This window comes from Pogonomyrmex barbatus, unplaced genomic scaffold (genome assembly GCF_055798465.1).
Source record: "Pogonomyrmex barbatus isolate J1 unplaced genomic scaffold, ASM5579846v1 scaffold2, whole genome shotgun sequence".
Classification (NCBI taxonomy): Eukaryota; Metazoa; Arthropoda; class Insecta; order Hymenoptera; family Formicidae; genus Pogonomyrmex; species Pogonomyrmex barbatus.
The window spans coordinates 15,037,848-15,061,620 of record NW_028297116.1 but is presented as its reverse complement, the minus strand read 5'-3'; the positions used below and the strand labels follow the sequence as shown (position 1 = coordinate 15,061,620).

At 32.9% G+C, this 23,773-nt stretch overlaps 3 protein-coding genes across 3 annotated transcripts; all 3 read right to left on the bottom strand.

The window, feature by feature from the left end:
• Positions 1 to 447: 447 nt before the first annotated feature.
• Cpr49Ah (cuticular protein 49Ah) lies at positions 448 to 4,954 on the bottom strand. Its single transcript, XM_011641042.3, has 4 exons — positions 4,799 to 4,954; positions 3,183 to 3,355; positions 2,379 to 2,640; positions 448 to 968 (listed from the first exon to the last, which is right to left on the bottom strand). The coding sequence occupies exons 1-4, from the start codon at positions 4,808 to 4,810 to the stop codon at positions 876 to 878; spliced, it is 540 nt and encodes a 179-aa protein (XP_011639344.2). The 5' UTR covers positions 4,811 to 4,954; the 3' UTR covers positions 448 to 875.
• A 2,411-nt stretch (positions 4,955 to 7,365) lies between these two features.
• LOC105428636 (folliculin-interacting protein 2) lies at positions 7,366 to 19,206 on the bottom strand. The gene is made up of 21 exons (XM_089075963.1): positions 18,826 to 19,206; positions 17,385 to 17,541; positions 17,101 to 17,190; positions 16,941 to 17,020; positions 16,388 to 16,467; positions 15,661 to 15,780; positions 15,358 to 15,586; positions 14,716 to 15,051; positions 14,566 to 14,650; positions 12,463 to 13,802; positions 11,778 to 12,231; positions 11,579 to 11,674; positions 10,321 to 10,377; positions 10,196 to 10,240; positions 9,902 to 10,051; positions 9,651 to 9,840; positions 9,361 to 9,515; positions 8,736 to 9,026; positions 8,138 to 8,327; positions 7,712 to 7,952; positions 7,366 to 7,595 (listed from the first exon to the last, which is right to left on the bottom strand). Exons 1-21 carry the CDS (start codon positions 18,975 to 18,977, stop codon positions 7,466 to 7,468), a joined length of 4,668 nt encoding a protein of 1,555 aa, XP_088932089.1. The 5' UTR covers positions 18,978 to 19,206; the 3' UTR covers positions 7,366 to 7,465.
• Positions 19,207 to 20,259: 1,053 nt separating this feature from the next.
• Positions 20,260 to 22,032, bottom strand: LOC105428728 (dnaJ homolog subfamily B member 13). The gene is given in 4 exon segments (XM_011641181.2): positions 20,260 to 20,418; positions 20,421 to 20,671; positions 20,846 to 21,017; positions 21,679 to 22,032. Coding segments are annotated over 4 exon segments (621 nt in total). The 5' UTR covers positions 21,833 to 22,032; the 3' UTR covers positions 20,260 to 20,374.
• Between the last annotated feature and the right edge of the window lie 1,741 nt (positions 22,033 to 23,773).

Here is a 23,773-nt window from a genome sequence, read left to right as displayed (position 1 = left end):
GAGTTATATCAAATGAGATGTTAAAAAATTTTTAAAAATTGATGTTTCAATACATTCACTGTTGCAAAGGAAAGTTATACTACCCAATTTCACAGAGTGAAAGGGAGGCGTCCGTTGTACAGTCATTTCCGATTGCTTAATCATATTAGTTATATTATAATTCGACGAATCGGAGATTGCTTGTAGTCAATCGCACTGTCGGCAACCGATACTTACTTCGAGTGAAAAGAGAAAATGCATTTATTACGCAAATGTCGAGCATACGTTGGCAAAAGTCGACGTATCTGGTGAGTCGTAGGCGGTAAAAAAAAAAAAATTCTTTTTTTAAGTTTTAAGTAATATAAAAAAAAAAGAATTATTAAAAGATTATGTCAAAATTGTGTGTTCTCACATTAAAGGACGGAAGCATTCTATAGCGAGGGTATAAAGGTGGCAAAGCATCATGAATGAACGTAGACACGATCGCAAGTAGATTAATTCGCTGGATACGGTTTACTCCCGTGACATTCTTCTCTATCGCGACATAACGAGAAATGTCAGTTCCCACCCGATCAGCGCGATTACACGGGAACGGTGGCGGCACACCGTCATAGGAAGAAAAGAAAAAAGGAAGATAGGAGATTGATCATTAATGCATACCAGGAAATGCCAGGATCTCACGTTAAGAAAGAATAGAATCAATCGTGAAAGACGTGAAGAAGAAGGGGGTCGAACCTTACCAAGCGATATCTCTTACTAGAAATGTACATAGAATGGAGAATGTATATTTGGGACGCGAGAGGATAACGTAACTTAACAACTTAATTGCTATTTCTTAATAATGGTACAGTGCTGCGAATATGCTACATCGCTGAAGCATCGATAGGAGGGATTCACTATTGGAATTTTCTGTTGTAATCATCCCGCCTGTCAACCTGCTGACTCAGTGGTTGTTGTGCTTTTTGCGCTGCTGCGCGAGCTTCTTCCTCCTGAAACATAAACATAGCCTCTGTAAATTGTCTTGCTAACAGATACGAATTAACTTTTTCTTGAGTTTTAGGAAATTAAAATCTGTCTCTTTTTTAATTAAAAAAAAAAAAAAAAATTTGTCTCTTTTTTAATTGGAGAAAAGACATTTTTCCCGAAAAAAACCTTTTTTTTTTACTTAGATCTGATTGTTTGTCAATTATTTGCAATGATCGTGTCTTTTGAAAATTTTTTATATTTTTTTGTTCTTGTTTTTCAAGATTTAGCTTAAAGATTTAGATTTTGTTATTTACATTGCAATAAATTTAAGATACAAGGAACTTGTTTGATAGCGGTAGAACATTAATTATGGTCTAAGATAATTCAATTTTAATTGAATGAAGATATCTTAACAGGGATCGTTGTTTGTCATATTTCCTGCAACACGTAGATAAAATAATACCTATCAACGAGTTAGAAGATAGAAGAAAACCGGTAGCTATTGTACCGACGTGATGATTAACAAGAGTTGAAAGGAAATAGCATGCGAGTATAAGTTATCTTCTTCGTTTCACGCGGGTCATTCATACCATGCAACTCGCGGTCTTTAGCCTTTGCACCGATATAAATCGCTATCATGATTTCGCAAGCGTGCTCGTCGTATACAGATAACTGAATGGCTTTTCGCAAACCCTGCTTGGAAACCGTGACCTATGCCAGTTATGGCGAAACAGAAGTTCTTCCCATCGCGGAGAACGTTCCTCCATAAAGGTGAACGTGGACGTGAACAGAGATGATAAGGAGAGAAATGAAAGAGGGGGGGGGGGGGAAACAAGCGGGGATAATCCAGGACGGAAAATCATGAATGGATTTTGACGTGCAAGTGAGGCAGTAAAATTTTATATACTATTACTCCATCGCGTAAATCCTGAATGAGTACTGAATGAATGCTCTTTCGATGTATACTTTCATATCTAACAAAATTGTGTACTCTGTAATATAATTTCTTTAATAGAATTTTACAATACCTGCTGCATTAAGCTGCTGAAGATGATCTATCTTTTTCAGACAATTTATTTAAATTAATATACAAACTAAAATGTTGGGACAAGTGAATGTTTGTATATTAGCAAGTTTGTACGTTATCTATATTTATTATAGATTTATTTATTATGTAACTTTCAAATATCATCGTCATCATCGTTTTTTATCTTGGACCAATATCTCCGATAAAAAAAATCATTTCATTAGAGCATATAATTATAAGGGATTATATTATTATAATTATTATATAAATAATTCAATTAAATATTTACCTTGTGGAATTTGACGGAATGGAGCGAGCGGCGCGACTTTTATAGAAACAATCGAGAGAGAACATCTAAACATAATGGGGGGTTGAACGGAAGAGGAAAGGTCGTGAGTATATTTACCTCTTGCTGACGAATGCCCGCGTAGATGAGGTCGAGGCCTTTCTGGATCTCTTCGCTAACGGGTGGCGGCGTGGGAATGTGATCGCCTTGCGCGTGAAAGCCAGTCTCATCGGCGGTGTAGTGAATGGTGATCAGCTGTCCCTCGGGACTCGTGTACGAGAAGGTGCCTTGTTGCACGATCGCCTCCGCCCGGTCTTCACCTTCGCCGATGGTCTTGATATAGCCACTTTCCTCAGCGATGATATTATTGCCCGTTTCGTAACTGCGGGATATCGTCCAGGATATTAAATAATCGATATTGCGCAAAACAGACGAGTCCAGAAAGTCGATCGATCTGCATTACGTAATGTTGTAAAGTGTACGCCGGCAAAGATTGCACGAACTTGAGGCATCAGATAAATACCGTCGCGGTCCAATATTGCGTTAGTAGTTTTTCAAAACCGGATTACATGAAACTCGCGTGACAAATATTTCAATGAGTGATATAAGTTTGTATAAAGTGTCATAACACACAAATACATGTTAACTTATTAGTTAAATTTTTTTATTGCATGTAATGTAAAGGCAGGATTAAAAAAAAATAATCTTTTAATATTCGAAATATTATATAATTGTGGGTCTTAAAAAATTGTACCTGTGAAAAAATATTATAACTATTATTATAATATAATAATTTTTCCATTAGCTTTATTATATTATGTTATACTATGCTATATTAATATTATATTTATTATATTATTAATTATTATAATAATTTTAAAAATCATTCTTTCTTTTCTACATATAAGAAACATATAATTGCACCTGGTTTTGTAAGTTCCATCGTGTTCTTGTTGCTTGTTCCAGTGCAAGATTGGGATGGGCGTAGTGCTCGTAGGTCGTCTGTCAGCCTGATGTTGTCCATCATCCTGCTGGTAGTTGCGTCCATGGTAATTTGGCTCTTGCGCCACTGCCAATCCCAGAATCACTGCTAACACCTGAAAAATTACAGATGTTAAATTTCCTGATTATCGAACACATGATTAAAATGCATCTCGAGGAAACGTGTGTTTCAAAATTACGCGCGATTACAAAATACGCGTATGCTTATGTTGTTATGCATTATATCGTGCAATTCGGATTACGTCAATTTGTTTCCTTTCTAATCCTGAAACTAAATCAACGGATAAAATGATCGATGAGAATAGACGCGGAAGAGTGTAACACAAGTTCCAAAGTGGATTTATCGGTTTCTCTGCTACGAAAATCTCGCGCGATGCGCTCCCAGAAGATGAGTGAAAGTGAGAAGCAAATGCCAACGCGGGTCATTTAACTCTTGACCTGCAAAGTCGCACAGTTGGACCCGTCCCATTTCACATCCCAATCTACTACGAACACCTCATATTATTATTTGACATCGTATTGCTTGTCCCGTTGTGATCTTATTCGTCTATCTAATCATAATTCTTAAATTTTTAAAACAACGTTATATTTTATTTCTATGTTTTAATAAAATTTAATAGAAATAAAAAGATTTAAATTAAAAAAGTTTTATTTCTATTGTGTTTTATAAAACTTAAAAATAAAAATAAAAAATAAATATTGCATTTTAGTTTTATAAATTTTATAAAATTTAATAGAAATAAAAAAGATAAAAAAGAATAAAGGTGTAATATAATATATATGCAGATAATGTTAAAATTATACTGTAATATTAATTATAATGATTAGATTAATTATCATATTGTAACATTATAATTTTTTAAAGAAAGTCATGTCAAAACATGTTTAAATATATTCAATATTCGAGAAAGCAATTTTGAAAAATTATATGTAAATTTATATCTTTAGATTATGTAAAGCTCCAGGATTTTAATCCCACACAGTGCTTGTTTCGTCACTTTAATGGCGCATCTCGCGCATATAAATTAATAAATGCAGGTTGTCGCAATGTATCAATGACAATGATAGCTTCTTAAGATTCTATAAGAGCCACGTTTCTCGCTACCACATTTTGTCAGATAATTCTTCTAATTAAATGTTAAATTGTATTACTTTATTATTTTATTAATTTTTTAACTATTTTAAATTTAACAATTCAATTAAATTTAACAATAAATTGTTAAAAATCATGGTTTATTATTGTCAATTAACGTTAATTTTATTTTAATATAGGTTCATCGTTTCTTCCTAAAATTACAATTAAAAAGATTATAAATAAAGAGTTATATAAGATGTTAATAAAATTAAAGTTATTTAACATTAGTTATTTAAATCAGTTATTAACATATCCTTTCTGCAGTTATTAACACATTCTTCCTGCAATGCGGATACGTACACAATACAATCGAGAATACAATATTATTTCTTCGATCCCTCCAAGAAGCCTCAAGAGGCAAAGTTATGTCGCGCTAATTGACAACCCCCTCGTAGTTACTTACCATGTATTTCATCCTGAGTCACGAGACGTGCACTTCGTCAATAAAGACAGATCAAACGTGAATGTGCGACGGGAATGCGATGGCAAACGCACGGAGATAGTCGCAAACGAATAAGATCGACTGCGATCCCAGGAGAGGAAAGAAATCCCCTTTTATACCGACTCTCACTTTACCCCTACTCGAGAAGGCGATGGGCTTTGAAAGATACTTCGTATACTTTATGGCAAAGAAACCTACATATCTGCCCGAAGTAAATGCGTGTGTGGGATAGTCGCTTCCTTCGTAAGCGTTCGTGTCGAGACCTCCCTGAGATACCGTCCCGATACCAAGAAGCGCCTTGTTCTGATTATCTCATCACCACCATTGATGACCTTACTCTTGGTTGAAAACTCTCGCTACTTCAACAGCTTTCTAATAATTAGTATTGTTTGTCAAAAAACTCGTGACGTTTGGCTTATTTAGTTTAGTGATAAAACTGCAGCAAACCAATTAATGAATTAATCTATTCATATACAGCATTTTTATGTTTTATGATTTTTCACAGGGATATTAAGACTGCTGACTCAGCGTAACCATCTTGAATTATAAAAGACACAGAAGTGTCAGAAACGAGAAAGTATGAAACTCTTGCAAAATATATTAAGAAACACATGATTTTGATAGCGCATTTGCAATTAATTTATAAAATATACTTAAAACTTATCTCTTATTACATTAATTAATAATTAATCCTATCTATATAGTTGAATCATGTGTTACCGATTGCTAATATTATTTTATCAAAGAAGAATATTTCAATTCCCTCTGGTTCAGCCATCTTGAATTATGATGTTAAAAGTGAGAAAAACACATGTCTTTCGTTTTCTGATGTTATTGATTCAGATATGAGAGTGAACAGGAATTTTTAAGAATTTAGTCTCCTGTGAAAAACTTTATTATGCTCATGTGAATGTAACGATAAATAATATATGTAATATTTTCTACGAGTATCAAAAAATAAACGAAATTTCTCACGGATTTATTTATTTTCGCGGGTTACGAAAAGCCTCGTAGATAATTCGAAACTTTCGTATTGCTTCGCGCAGTTAGAGTCCCTCATTTAGGTCCACGTAGTTTCGCAGTTTTACGAATTATGAGACCAGCAAGACAATAGGCGAAGAATACATTCTAATATGCATACTTACATATGCATCAGAATGCGCATAATAATGCCATCGCAACAACCCACAATCAATAGACGGGAATTGCGCTTCCTATTAGCGCAATGCGTTTTGTTCTTGCGCGGCCTTCAGATTGCCTCCCTTGCTTTTTTTCTATTTTGTTAAGAAAACCAAGAAAATATTGCAATTTAAATAATAATTACGTTTCCACACAAAACTTCCAAACCATAACCCTAGGAATAAGTTGAAAATTAATTGAATTTAACTTTTGTAGAGATGACTTTAATTTTAGCATTTGTACGAATGCATGCAAATGTGTGATTTATAAATTTAAACATTAAAAAAGATTAACATTGAGCATTTCACCTCAGCCTTCATCTCCGTGTGAAATAATCAAGATTTTGCTGCGATGAAAAAAATGATAAAAATTCGCGAAAGTGGAGTCGGCTTGTATAAATTAAGTTTGTATAATCAAGCGAATAGGCCATTTAATCTGAAAAATTATTTTCGAATCTTGATGTTACATATTACCTAAGTTTCTAAAATAATTTTGCAATGCCTGTAAAATTAATTTTTTAATAAAATCTGTTTTATGGTAGGATTAGTGTGTTTGATTCTGATTTCTCTGTTTATTCTGAAGGTGTGTAAGGAAGATATCCTGAGCTTATTACGCAAACGAATAGATATGTTAACTACTTTCACATAGTCTCAGCGAGGAGCCGTTGACTTCCGACGTGATATGAAATTCTCATTCTTACGCTTAGAGGCATCTCTCGAATGTTATGTCTAGTCTAACACGAATCGATGCTGTAACTTTGTTGCTTTTTGTATCCAACAAGCGCATCTCTCACGTAAGATACGGCCACGGATGGACCGATCATCGATTATCACAGAATGTCAACTGTGATGTAATCGTTATACATAATACTTAATGCCAGGCCAGTTACATCGCGGCAATCGTCATTACATCGAATAAGGTGCACGTGCATTAAGTGTACCACTTCATTGTGTAATAATTACTTTATTCATGCGGCAGTTAAGAAAAAAAGCTTTATATATCTTTATATATCGCAGCTGAACGTATATATATATATATATATATATATATATATATATATATATATATATATATATATATGATTACCGTAGAGGTGCGATTGTGAAATTACTTTGACCGTTTACTGATCTTTCGTGAGGATTAAGGTAGTATTGAAAAGTCGCGCGATACACAAGGACATTTTATTATCGGAACAGTGTACATGATCGGACATCACAAACGCTTGCATCAGTATGAAATCGCGTGACTTCTGCAAATTATCGCAAGGGAGAGATAAATACATATATACATGTTTACATATTGAAAATTAAATTATTACTATTTTACGCACACCTTACATATTTATATATATATATATACCTTGCTATTTTCCATCCTCATGATGTGGAGCAAGGTTGCTGTGACGGCACTAAAATAATGTAATAACAATGTAATTGCACATGTATTGTATCATTCAATGTAGAAAGGTAATATCAAAGGGATGAAGAATTTCTCGGAAGAATTACTTTCGTAGGTGTTAGCAGGAGAACAAGAAGTAGAACAAGGTGACAGGGGGATGAGCGTTCCCGGTAGAATGTAGCTGTCAAAGGAGATTTTGATTGCATAAGAGTCATGAAATTTTAAATTGACGCAAAAATATATTGTGACTCGCGAGAGTTCTAAATTTTTGTTAAAAACCGAAAGCGAGGCTCGAACCTTAGATTGTATGTGGTATCGTCATCCATGGGATTGACAGGTGAATAATAGGGCGTAGTCATAGCCCATGGTTTCTCGATTTGATCCGCTGGCTCCACAGGTTGATAACTCAGTCGCATCGTCGTCTCAGATTCCATTGGAACATCAGACGATTGATACTTGGATATGGGCGCGTACGATTTAATGGGCAGTAGGCATTCGCGATCGTTCGGTATATACGATAATTTATGAGTCGTACAGGCTGCAATGATCATATATTAGAACTTGCAAACTTAATAAAGGGAAATGTAATCAGGGGGAACGTCTAAGATTTCTTTTAGAAACATCGCTTTTTCAGAAACAATGTTTTCTTTAATACGATTGTAGAAGGTCAAAGGACACGGATTACGGAAATATTTTATATTTTATGTATAACTGAATACTTACATTCCAACGGTAAAGATGAAAAAGTAAGATTGTTTTCAGGTCGAATCTCCGCCGGTCGTATCGCTTGTTTCCAACTATAATCGTGCTTCTGTGTAGTTTCGTCTTGCATCGGGCCTCTACCTAACAATTGTCTTTCGCAGGGTACGATAGGTGATTCCGGTTTGACGCACCAATTACCCAGGAAACTCAACTGCAAAAATTATGAAATTGGCAAAACTTTGAATTTAAAAAAATGAATATTTGAATTAAAAAAAAGAAAATGTCCTCTGAAGTTAAAAAATGTGAGCGATTATTAATAGCGCGATTATTTTGTCTTAGACATTGCTCCGTAATGATGAAACAACGGGGCTGCTCGACGTCCTCAATCTTTACGGGAATAGTCATTGTTATCTCAACTCGTTACAATTACAGCGTTATGGCTCGATAGAAAGAGGACTATTGAATCAATCTGTGAAGCGACGCAACGATCGTTGGGCAATTTGAGAAAATTATCTCGTAACCGCCGCATAATGCATTCGAGAGTGTAACCATCGACCCGAATTAGTGTATCATCTTCGAATCGAATTCACCGCGAAGGTACGATTCCACGTTTACTCACTCGATTGACAGTGTCGTGGGAGAGCGGACATGGCGAGAAACTCATATTGTCAGAATGGCGAATGGGATCCGGCGGCTTGTCACCGTCAAATCCAAAATAGCTGAGGCGATACGTCGTGTTATCGTCGAAGCAGCAGCCGGCGTTCAATAAGTTTTCGGTCTTCTGCAGACTGAAAGATTCTCGAGGCTTTTCGCCACAATGAGGCCAGTAACTCAGGTTATAAGTCGTGCATCCGTTCATCGGTGTCATTGGACGATGATATTCTTCTTTTCGACTCCATGGTATTTCCTCCTAAGAAAATGTTTAGTTTTATATATATATATATATATATATATATATATATATATATACATATATATATACCTAACATTTATATATAATTTTAAAAAGAGAATCCTTTTTTGTTTGAAGCTTTCATTGATTTGCAGCCATTTTAAATTGTAAGACACATGATGAAGACGCAAATCCTTACAAAATACATTAAAATAAAGTATTCAAAAAATTGTTGATAATAATTATTTAGATAAAATATAAAATTATTTAAAATCATTCACAAATTATAATAAGAAACTCAAGAAATTGATTAAAAACAAGATAGATTTTAGAAATGTTAGTAAAAATTTACTTTTACAAGAGGTTTGTTTGGCCAGTAGCTAAGCTTGTACGTTGTACAATTTTCCATTGGTACATCCGATTTCAAGTATTGTCTAATAGGCGCATAAGACTGTATCGGAAGCAAGCAGGGAGAGTTATAGTAGCTCAAACGATATGTCGTATCATCTGTCCCCAATGTTTATTAATTAAATAATAATTTTTATCACGATTAGAATGTAAGATTTATCAAAATTAAGATTGCATAAATAAAATAAATATATTTCAAATAAATATTTCGATTCTAGTAAGTGAGAGGATTACCAGATAAAGCGGTACAGGGAGAACATAGATTATCTTGCGCCTTGATCATCTCAGGACGTTTTGCGCTTTTCCACAAATAATCGTGTTTGTGGGTCGTGACATCTTCCATCGGTCCTCTGCCTAACCATTGCCTATCGCAAGGTGTTATTGGTGGATCTGTTTTGATACACCAATTACCGAAATAGCTCATCTGGAAGAGCGATCAAACTCCAGTCAGCAAATCAGTTATAAGTGCAAAATGTGCGTTATACTTTGTGCGTTGTTTCATCAGACATCGGTGTGTCGCCGCATGTCAGATTATCTTCAGGGCGAATGGGTTCAGTCGTAGTAGCGGCATTTTCCCAATAGGAAAGACGATACGTTGTATCTTTATCCATGGAAACATTTGATTTCCAATAATACTAATGAAATTATAAAAATAATTTATCGACATAGTAAATGATCGACAAAGATATTTTTCGGATTAATTTTCCGCAAATATACATTAATTAGAAAATCATAGTAAATATCAAAATCATTCACCGAATCTTTGTTGAATTACTTACGCGAACAGGCGCAAAAGATTTGGGTACTTTCGGCTGGACATATTTCTATAAAAACCATTTAATCTCTCTATATATTTATTTAAATAAATAAGTATTAATGTTTAATTGTAGAACATGTCACTCACATAATATGTAGGATGTGATGTACAACAACAGCAGTTGCAATACTTATCGTGGCCCAGCTAAAATATGTTACATTTCAAAACAGGCAAATAATATGAAAGCGAGAAATTAATGAAATGGCAAATAAAAATCTTTTCTTCATCTATATTATCAAAGCTCACCCGAATTTTCTTTTTTGCTTCAATAATTGACTGCTGGGGTGTTCGTTTAGGTCTGCAGTAATAAATCAGTATTTATTTTTTAAGAAGATACATACAAGATTTAAATACAAGAATTATGCTTAATGTGGAAAACCAAAATTCAACAAGTTATTGCGATGTCAGCTCACAGATCAGGAGGACAGATTTCCATGATTTTTCAATTTGTGCTATCGCCGATATCTCACTTTGAATATCACAGAAATACAGCCGAGAAATTTAATTACATATATTATTGTTAAGAGTTTTAATCATAATTTTTAAACTTCCTGAATAGTAACAAAAAAAAAATGAAACGGCGGAATCACATGACGTTATTCATTATTATTTCGAGATACTAATGAAATTTCCAATTGATAAAAAACGGATAAATTCGTTTTATTAAATCTCGTTTTTGTATGTACATATAAATACTTATTTTATTTATATTGGATTAATTGGATTAAAATAATTTATTTAAATAATTAATTAAAATTTTTTAAAAAGTTTTTCTCAGTTCTCAAAATTATTAAGAAATATACAATAAAGTAAAAAAGTTTATTCTATTTATTAATTGAATGTATACAACTCTGCAAGCTCACTTGAATCATGTAAAAAATCAAATATAGACGGTACATACTTCATTAGTAAGAAATCAGCCGTTGATTTAATGTAATAAGAGCTACAAAATTCGTTAAAAAACGTTGAAATAAATGGCTGAACGAGAAAATAAATCGTAATATCCTGTAGTCTAATTTAATTTACGCCTGCACAATTATATAACATGTTACGTAATTGTACAGGCGTATGTAATTAAATAATATTAATAACATATTATGAGATTACGCTATTCGTCGAAGAGTCATACAGTTTAAATATCAGTACATATATTGATACATTACTCAAGAAGTATCCATTAAAATAACATAAGATTTTGAAAAAAGCCGGTATAAACAATCAAACGGGTTTAAATTAACGTAAGACCAAATCGTTGCGCTATTTCCGGAGAATGAGTTGTTGCGACTGCAAGTAGAAGTGGTATATCGGCTGCATCGAGATCAAGAGCATTTGTTAAATTGTTCACATTAACATCAGATTCTTCCACAGACATCATCATTTCCGCCAATGCTTCGCTTCTTAACCATAATTCTCTTAGTTTAGCCTCTAAAATCGCTATGCACTGAAACGTTAGTTTAATTCAAGACATTACTTATTTATAAGAAAAAAATTACTTAAATATATAGAGAAGTTTGGATTGAAATGGAAAATGGAAAGAAACTCACATGAGTAGGAGAATGATATTTTTTCCATACATAAGCGAAGGATTCCAGCATATTCGACACTAGACGTGACATTCCGACTGGCAGTGGCGGACTTTGCCAGGGTGCATTATTCGACAAAATTCCAACGCTCCACGTGTCCAGGTCAGCTAGCACGCAAAGTGCCTCTGCAATCGGTTGATCGATCGTTGGAAATCGAGCGCTAACCATAACTTCCTCCCGCATATATGACCACCATTTTTCCTCTGACTCAATTTCAACGTCGTCCTTCTCGTCCTTCGATAATTTCTTTTTTCTTCTCTTTTTTTTCTTAATTACGCCCTGTAGCACCAAACCCCAGGTATAACTTGTATCTAGGGTATTAGTCTCGTCATTCATCATTTTATTTCGCATGAGCGTTTTTGTAAAGCCCATGTCTCTGACTGTTCCAGTTTTCATCTGTGAAGTTTTCTTTGATCTGTAATAACAGAATTGCTAAATATTATTTTTAATCTAAATTAGAAAATAACAAAAATAAAATAATAACAAAAAAAAATCGCGAAATATAACGAACGTCTGCTTAAAATTTAAAAATTTTTCAATTAATTTATAATTAACTTAATTCCATGATTCTATCACAAAAAAGATTTAGATCAATATAAAGACTTTTTTCAATACATGTTATACCGTAACTTGACAATACACTAACTGTGGCATTGGCAATTCCACGACACTGTTAGCTTCCATCAGAGCTTCAAGGCTGTTAGACCGCGACAGTCTCATAGTTCTGCCACCTTCGGAACTTCCGCATGTGCGCAACACCTCGGTCGCGTTTGTCGGTGTTTCCAACACTTGCTTGCTATTGTCATAATCTTGTGAAGCATATCCCTGACCATTGCACTTTAAACAGAAACCTACAGACCTTGCACCCATACTGGACGCTCCCGGAGGTGGCTGTATGCTCTTTGACGATTCGGGAAAGTTTCGTTGAATGATCTTTCTTAATACGCCTTCCGGAAGTTGTGCAGATGTACTAGGCAGTCTCGTGAAGGTATAAGAGCACTGACAATTGTTACCGAGACGCGGTCTCAACGGCACCTTCGCGGGTTTGTCTTCACCACCAAGAGTGAAGAAGACCTGCGATTCTTTAAATTCGTCAACAAATCTACTGTCTGCATCTAACGGTAACTCGGGTCTATTGTAGAACATTTTTAACGGATCCACGTTATTGTTTAATTGACGACGCAGTTCAGCTTTTTCGGTCGCGAGACTTTCTTCGGTATCGTGCATATCCAACTTCTTTTTCTCGAAGTCTCGTAAAGGAAACTGTGGAAAACTTGGCAATTGACATTCTTTCGGCGTGACATCCTCTTGAGATCCAATCTCGCTAACAATTATCTTCACTTCACTCGACAAAAAATTTTTCTCATTGTCTTTAATCGATCGATCCTCTTGCATTGGTTCGTATTTCTCGTTTTCGCGATTTTCATGCGATGGAAATTCTTTTGTGGGAAATTTGAGATCTACTGTTGCCTCGGTCGATTTCGTCATGAGCATGTCAAGGCCAGATTTCATAGTACTGCTACGCATCAGAGGACTGACTGATCGTGAGATTCTCGGCCGTTCCGCAGGATATCGCGCGGTGCATTGCGATGCGTTAACATCACCAGTTCCGGTTTCGGGCGATTGTGTCGGCTTGGGTGTTGGCAAAACACGCGAGTCGCGTCTGTGAATCGAAGTATCTCGAGCCTTACATGACCTCCTGTTATTGAACAGATACGGTCGTTTGCTACGAGCCTGCTCCAACATACTCGTTGCCTTCTGCACATCTTCTTGCGACGTGCAACGGTATTCCTGACATTTCCGTATCATCCCACTGCGGATGAAATAAGACAAAAACGACAAGACAGAATTAATCAGATCACTTTTCCGAGGATCACCCGCAACTACCGTATGCGTCACTTTCACGGGGTTGCCTAATGCGCCATACAGATCGCCAAGTTGTGCCCATAGCGGATTAGAAGAATACCAACTGCCTAACTTTTCGATCTGAAAATAAAAATAAATATCAGAAAGATATCATTAAATTCTCATAATGAATCAATAACAATATAGATATTAACATAATTAAGCTGACAGTCCCAATTACGTCATGTACTAATTTTAGATCAGACTTTTATCAAATTAATGCATTACAAATATGATATATTAATAAAATTATAGATTATTTTTCATATATTAATATTTAAAAAAAAAAAGAGAAATGAAATAACTTTTTTAAATATTTTTCCGACATTACATAAAGTCTTCAATGAATTACATTAAATATACCACTATATCGTATAAGCTAAATAATATAAGTTTAAATATTATTAATATAAAAATAATTTAATATCAAACAAATAAATATAACAAAATATATGACCTGTAATTAAAATATATAAATATTGAATATTTTTCCGTAATTCATAACTGATTTACTAAAAGTAAATAATTAAATAAAAATTATTTTAATTTTAAGTAACCCATATTTAGAACTTTGATCAATATTAATCTTTTAAAATAATCTTTTTAATTAATTAATACTAATTTTTTTCTTATCAAAAATTTATAATTTATTCATTATTCGCCTATTTATTTGTCTATTTTATTAATTTTATTTATCTTGTATGTCTTTATACGTTAATGATAAATTTTAAAATAATTTTGTTAATTTTACTTTACTAATTAGAGACAATTCAATTTGATACATACAATTTCTGTATTTAATTCCAAGATTCTTCTCAGTTCAGCTATGATTTTCTAAACTCACCATGTGACGATCACGCGGAGACAGCACGGTATACACCCATCCAAGATGATATGTTAACACGGCAGTTACCACAGTGCTTAGAAAACTGAAAGACGCTGAAATAAATATCGGGACGTTCACTCAATCCGTGATTTACGCTCCTACACTCACAAATTTGTCGACTTCGTATCGAGCTCGTCGAATAACTGACACATCTGTTGCAAATTGCGATGCAAGGTATTTGTTTGTTCAGTCATTGTCACGGAGTTAAGTAGAACATCATGCCACAGCAAAGGCGTACGGGTATTAACATCGACACTGACATCGAGAAGTATATGCAATAACGAAAAGACAAATCGAGACGTTGCTCTACACATTCTATCGGTTAATTGCATCCTCTTGCAGTTAGAATCGCTGATATTGCTGGTCTCAATGCAAAAATATCGTAGACGATCCAGCATCCCTTCTAACAAAGCCATGTGTTCTAAAAGCCGTGTCTTTATCTGGCTACAAATTAAAATAATTTTTATTTTTTTCATAAAACCTGTTTTAAAAAATTAAAAGGCACATACATTTTTATTTATTTATATTATTCATTAAGAAACTATAAATTTTATTTTCCTACAAAATAAAATTAATTTGATACCTAAATTCAAAATTATTTAATTTTTAAGTATTTTTTTAATTCTATTTATGTACAGTTAGCTTTTACATAATTGCTAAGAAATTTGTTATATTCAAAATCATTATGGCAATACATTTTAAATTATATTTAAATATAAATTTGTTTTAATAAAAAATGTAACTCTGTACCTTTCGTGACCCTGAACTAATCGCACCAACATAGTCAAACCCAGCCTAGTTTTATGTCGCTTTGAATGTCCATCGCGCCCATCGTTTCCGTTTTCATTCCAATGTATCCCAAAGGCGTCGTCAGAATCCGAACGCCCAAGGGAAGTCGAGACTGCTCTCAACCATCTTCTACGCAAGCTGGTAAGACTACCAATTCCAGATGATCCGTTACTTTCCAATGATTGCGAGCCTAAATCAGCATCGCGTAAGCGACAATATATTCTTGCAATAAATCGCTGTCTTCGTGCGTTGGCATGAACTTACTGCCCGTCCGTGGAGCTATGTCTATATCCCAACCGCTACCAATACTCGAACACGTTGAATTCTTGCGCGGGCCGACGTGCGAATCATTACTCGATAGATTTCCGGAGCTCGGCCGTGATTCTGCAATGGAAAGCTAATCAGGATTTATTCTGGCATCTTCGATAATTTTTTCAAGCATTTGTTCAAACATTTTACACCTGTTATATTTTATTTAATAAAGCAATGCAAAAGAACTATTTATTATTCACAAAATGTATCCCCGATACATTTCTCATCCTCAATTTCAAGACAATTTCCTTTCTTTTAAAAATTTGCTCAAAGCTTCAAAAATTTGAAACTGAATTTTATGAAAAAAATTATTTTATTTACAAATTTTACAAATTGGATATAAGAAATAGCTAAAGACCGCGCAATTCACTATTAGACATGGAACGTCTTCTGCAATTTATTGATCAATACCCGTGTCTTACTTGCCTATTCAATCTGTATTGACCAAACTATTTTTTTATAATTAAAAAGCTAAATTTTGAATAAAGTTCTGGAAGACGAAAAATTATCTCAGGATTCAAAAATATAAAAATATTTTAAAGAAAGTGGTTGTTTTAAATTATTTACGTATAAATATAATTATTTTTCTTTTAATAAAGTGTATTTAATCAAAGAATTCTTAGTACGCAATGTGTTTAAATTATTTACGTAATAATAACAATAGTATTGATATACTTACGAAATGATCGCATACTAGTATTGCTACATATCGAATCCACGTGCATAGACCGTCCTAATCCTTCATCCGAAATTTTTTCACTGCAATGTAAAAAAAACATCTAATGAATTATTCTTTGAAAAAAATAATTAAAAATAATATAGAAAGCAAAATGTTAACACTATGCCAGCAGACAGCTAGCAAATTCGATCAAAATCATATCAACAAACTGGTATCAATTGCGTCCGCATTCAGCTTGGGTTCTGCAGGACCTGCAAAACATATCCAGGCAGCAAAATGGCGGCAGAAATGACATATATGAAAATCCTGCTCGATTTCAACCATCAATCTGCCGTCATATTATGTCAGGCTCTGTTTGATTTCTGCCGCCAAGCTGTTGGCATAACATGTTAGCAGGCTTTGTCATATTTCTGACAGTAGTCTGACAGTCGACATCGTCAAATATTACAATTTGAAATTTGTTGCTTTTCTGTTCAGAATTCTGTTTCTGTTTCAGAAATTGATGGCATACTCTGCTCAAAATCTTTGCAGGCTTGACTATCGGGAAATTTACCTTATCTTACATGTGCCGTGTTCTGTCGCCGGAAAAATTTTCGTACACATTATGCACGGTGGAGAATTCATCAAGTGAACCTTGAAATTAAAATTAATATACTTCCATGTACTATACTTCAAAGAAATCTTTAAAAGCAATTACTTCAATATCGATCTACCTTAAATGATGATCCCCTATACGTCATTGCTACAGTACCAAATACCATTTCGCTCAGCAAGCTTACATCATCTTCAACAATCTTATCTCGCTGAAAATTTTAAACACTATATTTCATAAGCGATATTTATAAACAGAAATATAAATAAAATTTATATTGGTTTATACCTGTGAATAAGATAATTTTGATAAAAGTTTTGTATAATTAAAAATACATTATAATTTTAAATATAGGAACACATAATATGTCCATTTGATAATTAACATGTAAAATTCGATAATTACCTCGAAATCATTAGCAGTCCCTATGTTAAAGGGTGTCTCGCATTTTCTCTCCACATTCGAATCGAAGAGAAGTTTCCTACCGCGCCATTCACATTCTCGAAATAGTAAAATTCGTACTTGATCTGCTCCAATTTGCAATACGGAGTCCCTACAATAACTTTATAAAATGCACGATTTTATTCGAAAACTTTGCATCTATGTTTAAAATAATAAATTTAACTTTTTTACTTTCTTTAGAAAAAAGAACTTATTGTATTTAATTATTTTTTAAAGTTTTTGCGTAAAAACTTAAAATAAAAATGAAAAAATATAACATAATCAAAACGCAAAAAATAAATACAAAAATAAAATATTTCCAGATGTTAATAAAATTAAATATTACGATATTTTTGAGATTGTTAAATACGAAAATAATGACGAACTGTAAAATATTCAAAATATCAGATTTTTAACATAGCGAATACGCAAAAAATAAAATATTTTCACATTCTAGTGAAAAGTAAAATTAAATTATTTTCAGAATCGCAAAGAAATAAATTTAATTTATAAAACAAAGAATAAAAGATATATAATAAAACATTTATCAATTATATTGTATATGACATAATTTTATATATATATTTTATATATATATTTTATATATATATATATTTTATATATATATATATAAATATATATATATATATATATATATAAACTTATTTCAATTATAATATTTATATTTATATATATATTTTTTTTAAAGTTTTATATTTTTATTCTTATCTTATATATTAATATTTTAGGTAGCGTTTTTTATAAATATATATATTATTCGCATAATTAATTTGTGATTCCCTTCTTTCATGATTTTTTTTATAATATTATTAATATTAAATTATAATAAAAAAATAAAGATATATTAAATAATTATGACGAATCAATTGGTTGGCGTAAAAATTAAGTCTGTATAAAAAAGTCTGATAAAGCTTTCATAATATCTCCCTCGAATGGAGAGAACCCGAAGCGCGTCATCAGCGCGACGCGCGTTTGCTTCGACGTTGCGTTGGTAAAACAGCCGCGGATGCAAGAATAGAGTCAAGTAATCGCAATGAAGTAGGTTAGGAAAACAACGATAAAAGAGTCGATCTGTATAAAAATTCCGAGTTTTTGCGATAATGCAATGTCATCATAACTTTCATTCTCCCATTTAGACGTATACGTAAAGAGAAATGTATTTTCGCTCCGCTTTCTTTTCGAAGCGCGAAAATCTACCTTTCTCTCCGGCGTTAATATAGAATGACTGATAAAATGATTGAGAAAAGATTAACATAATGTGACGCAAGGAATAATGACGGCGGATGTGGCGCGAGTCCGCTCCGGAAGGATTCGACGAGTAACGGCGATATACGGAGCAAAAAGCGGATGAAAAAAATGGAGCGGCGCGATCTCTCTTGCTCACCTATCATTCCCAATTGTTCGCGCACCGGACACTAGGCTTTCGGCACTCTCGCACGGACTGCTCTTCTTGGGAGGTAGCAGTTTATCGAGCAACGGCATCATAAAGCCACGCCGTCTATAGTTATAGCATCGCCTTGCGGATCGGACCTGCATCTATCATGTCACGCGGGACTGCACCATACATGTTCGCGCGGAGTACAAGTCTCTTACTGTAAATAAAGTCACGTGCAGAGGAGTCATATGATTGCCTGAGATAATAGCATCGCTGGCGAATGGCATGGTCGAGGCCGTGTCTCTTGGACCCAGCCTGATGAAACTGGCTTCTCACCAAGCGGCTTTCAAATCGGTCCTATCATGTTCATGTCTTTTCCACTGAAACTTTTCTAATATTTGCTTACGTGATACCTTTCTCTCCATGCATATATAGATTTCTTTTTTAAAACGCATGTCATAAATCTTATGGGACTACCGACGGCTCTTGCTGGAGATCATCAGTAGATCTCGCAAGATGGAGACACCCGTTATATCATGTAAAAGTGAGCGGTCTCTTTGAAGTCGCGACAGGCGAGTCTGCTGATATCAGTACGCTTGCATCGCATATTTAAGGGTCAATGTACATCAGCATCAGGAGAATATGCTGATGCTGATTTGGTCTATGTCAGAAGAGGAGATTTAAATCATCGTCTCGATCGTCTCAGCGATATCCTTATAAATAATTTTATCAATTAAAGCTCGACTTTTTCGCTGCAGCTATATTGATTTATGATATCATAGGCCGGTATTCATAGTTAGTTTTTATATTTAAAATCGCCTTAAATAAGCTCCTACAATAATATCCTATTGGTTGAAATATTATCCTAAGACGATCTTAAATATAAAAATTGACTATGAATATCGGCCATAGACAAGAAATGACATGTAATAATTTCTTCGCGACAAATAGTTCTATTTTTTAGTTTTTCTTTTTAAATCCCTTACTGAAATATTTATCTGACCTATCACGTAGAAATAAAAGAATCCCTAAAATATAAAATGTAAAAGGTAAAATAATTTCTAAAATAACGGATTCTTACTGCACGTCATTTCTCTATGACGTCTATGATGTCATAAAACAAAATTAGCTGCTCGAGAGAGCCGAGTCTTAAATTATTTTATTTTTTTTAATAAAATAGACATCCAATTTTTGAAAAAAATAACACACAAACTATTCGATCTGATATAAATTATTATACATACATAAACACATAAAATAGCTATTACTTTTTTGAATCATATACTTTGTAAATATCACTTATATTTGAATTTAAATTATAGTAACTTGCAGTAATTTGAATATGCATATGAATTGTATATGCATATCTCAAGCATACTTTAATTATTAATTCAATTATTCATCACATAAATAATCAGTTCATCAATAAAATAATCAGTTACATACAAAAGCGATTTTTCGAACAACTTTCATTCTTACATAATTTTCTACAGATGTCAAGAAATTATGTGTATCAAATGTATATCTCGTAAATATAATAAAGCAGATATTTTCAAAATTACATTTCACATATAAATTTTAATCGATCCGTTTTATCATTCACATGTCACAACGAAGTGGAATTTTGTTGTCGATATTTCTACGCATCTTATTGACCAATATGAGGTGATGAATGTACTCGGTATTCTCGGTATTTGTATGAAATGCTTCGAAAGCTTTTTTAATATAATTTTTATTGGACGACGGTAAATAAGTCGGAAATTCGATATTAAATCTCAATATTAAATTTCCTTTTTGCTTCGGATTTGTGGGAAAAGGCATACCCTCACCTGGCACACATTTGATGTAATTTGGTCTGTAAAACGTAAAACATCAATAATAATTTACAAACATAACGTTTGTAAATTATTTAATTTTAGTTCCAGAAAAGACAAAAATTAATGAATAATATTAAAAATAAAGAGAGAGAGAGAGAGAGAGAGAGAGAGAGATCAAAGAAACATAATATTTTTTTTATAGCTTTTCATACGTAATGATTGACGTTATTGGAATTCGAAGAGTTCTATCATCGACAGTCTTAAGCGTGATTACTGTTCCAATCAATGCCTCTCTCAGAAAGATATTGACTGTTGTGTGCAAATCTGAACCTTCTCGACGAAATATTTCGTGAGGCCGATCTTCTGTGACGAAGATAACATCCGCTACGCTGACGATGTTTTGAACTTATAATTAGTGAAGATATCATTTTGCCTTATTACAAATAATTTTTAATCTTTCAACTAATCTCTCAACGGAACACACATTCTTATATGACAATGATCGTAAATTGATCATCTTACCTTTGATTGTGCGTGAATCTATCTTTCTTCTACTTAATATTATTATTTTTTTATTATGTTATCATTTTGAGAAAATGTTGTACATAGAAAATATGATTAATTTTTTTGTCCATTACAAAAGAATAAAATTTATATCTATAGTATAAGAGTGCTTTTAATTTAAATTTTAACAAATATTTTAATTTCTTAAAATATACATAGAAGACTTACAATTATCAACTTTTAAAGGTTGCATAATCATAAATAATAATTGTGCACCATATATTTAATTAAAAGAAGATATTAAAATAAAAATTTAATTTTTTTTACTTTACATTAAACACTGATTGATTTGTTATTCTTTGATAAAAAATTATTTATTTTTAATGTAAAAGTAAAATTTGAAATTGCAAAAGAGAGCCATAAAGAAAGTGTTTATCTGTTGTATTGTTGCAATTTTATAGTAATATATATACTCAAGCGATCATAGTTATGATCGTAAGCGAAGCTCAAGGAAAATCAAGAAGACCATGGAAGGACTTACAGGGTATCTTCATAGGACTTTGATCACCCTCTTCTGGAAATATTATTTTGGTACCTGCTGGGATACCCGGCTTAATAGGTATCGTCAAGATCTTTTCCATCGACGATGTCGTCGATTTATCGTCACCGACTAAAACCAACTTCTGGATTTTCATTTTCTTTATCCCACCGAAAAATACCTAGGACAAAATACTTCCCGCTGCTCGAGATGTTACTTCACTTATCTTTTTTTATAATGTTTTTTTATATTAAAATATATATTTCAAATCCATGTTTAATTTAATTTTGTAAAAATTATTTTATAAAATATCTTAAAATTGAGATTTAATGATGTTAGTGATATAATAATACAGATAAAAAACACTCTATAAATGTAAATAATTTGAAATTTTTAAACAATTCTTTTTAAATAAACAATACAGAAGAAAATAGAAAAGCAAATAAGATGTATTCATGACTTAAATTTAAAACTTGAATAAGAAAAAAAATACTTTGTAAATGTAAGTCTATTCTCACTTCCGAAAGTGTTAAAAATAGGGTTTTAATCAAGGGTTTCTCCTTTTCTTTTATACCTCGACCCTTGGAAAATTCAAGTAGAGGTTGAGGCTCTATTAAAATTTTTAGCAGATCATCATATGGGTTTTCAGTCGTAAAGAATTCCCTGATAAAAAAATTCACAATAAATATTAATTATAAAAGTATTATAAGTCTCTTTAAAGGCTTATAATTTAATTTTAGATGCACAACTGTTAAATATATAAACAATAAAAATATCGAAAAATTTCGAAAAATTATATAGCAATCTATTTTTTTTCGAAAAAAAAAAAAATGTTTAGATATACATTTATCACAAAATTAATATTAAAATCGAAATACATGTATAAATTCACGATTTATTTAAAAAGCTCAGAGCTCAATGGCTCTTGGATCCACCTAAAGGTTCGCATCGGCTCGCCGTGATAGACGTAAGGTTTCACGAATCCTTCTGGTCTCGGCACACCATTTTTAAGACCCTCTTCACCGTATTGATCATACACGGCCTTTTTAAGAGGATCCGAGAGTACGTCGTACGCTTCAGCTGCTAAGGCGAAAATCACCTCGATACCTCCATTCTTTTGCTGTGCAGGATTGTATCGTAAGGCGCATTGTCGGTATCTGGAAAAAAATAACCGCGCCATTTCATCGGTGCGATACATCTCTTCTTTCTTTACCATCACGTTTTTTACATAAAGCGTATGGCTCATATCGCCAAATGGAAAGAAAACTTTTATAAATATTCGTTTAATGTTACTAGAGAAGGATAATGAAATTTTATGAAAAGATAATCAATATATATGAATTATTAATGAATAAACTGATAAAGAAGTGCAATATGATGGTGCATTATTAAAAGTTAGTAAAGAAAATTCTTATTTTTGCATATTTTAAAATACAAAATTACGCTTACGCTTCCATGATTTCTACATTGTTACAATTTCTTTTCAACGATAATACTTTATAATAATCTACGCCGCGTTGAGTGCACGCGCATTTCTCGTGTGGCGCATTTATATTCAAATTACTCTTCGAAACTTGAGAAACCATCTTGAAATACGGTGATGCAAAGAAAAATACATCTTCTTATGATATTTATCCGTAACGATGTTTGATACATCGTTACGTGTTTGAAAGATCCGAAGATCACGTAGAAAAAAAACAGAAGGCAGTTGCCGTGTCTCTGTCTTTTTTTAACAAGGAGAAATGATGGTAGTTAGACAATTGAAAACATACATTATACATACATACGTACACACACATATATAAGAATTAAAAAGAGAAAAAGACATGGCAATTGTTTCTTCCTTTTTCACCTGATTTTTTTTCTATTGAGACATTTATTACGCTTACGTCACAACCAAGGTGAAGTTGAAGTGTGTCTATATTCGCGGATCCACATTTTTGCCATTATCATGAAGAGCTCAAGTGAGTGAGTTTTTAAACACACGTAAATCGGTGCGACGCACATAATCGACGATCACTCTTCCGACGGCGATTTTAATCGACGAATTTTTATTATTATGGAGACTCTTGAAAATGTCTCGAATTTCGTCATAAAA

Coding starts and splice junctions, on each gene's coding strand:
- Cpr49Ah (XM_011641042.3), bottom strand. Junction 2,641..3,182: donor GATGGAACTTACAAAACCAG/GTGCAATTATAT, acceptor GATATCCCGCAG/TTACGAAACGGGCAATAATA. Junction 969..2,378: donor CGGGCATTCGTCAGCAAGAG/GTAAATATACTC, acceptor TTTATGTTTCAG/GAGGAAGAAGCTCGCGCAGC.
- LOC105428636 (XM_089075963.1), bottom strand. CDS start 18,977: ATGCAGGTCCGATCCGCAAGGCGATGCTATAACTATAGACGGCGTGGC. Junction 10,378..11,578: donor TGGAAGAATCTGATGTTAAT/GTGAACAATTTA, acceptor AACATATTTTAG/CTGGGCCACGATAAGTATTG. Junction 9,516..9,650: donor TCCCTGTACCGCTTTATCTG/GTAATCCTCTCA, acceptor CATTGGGGACAG/ATGATACGACATATCGTTTG.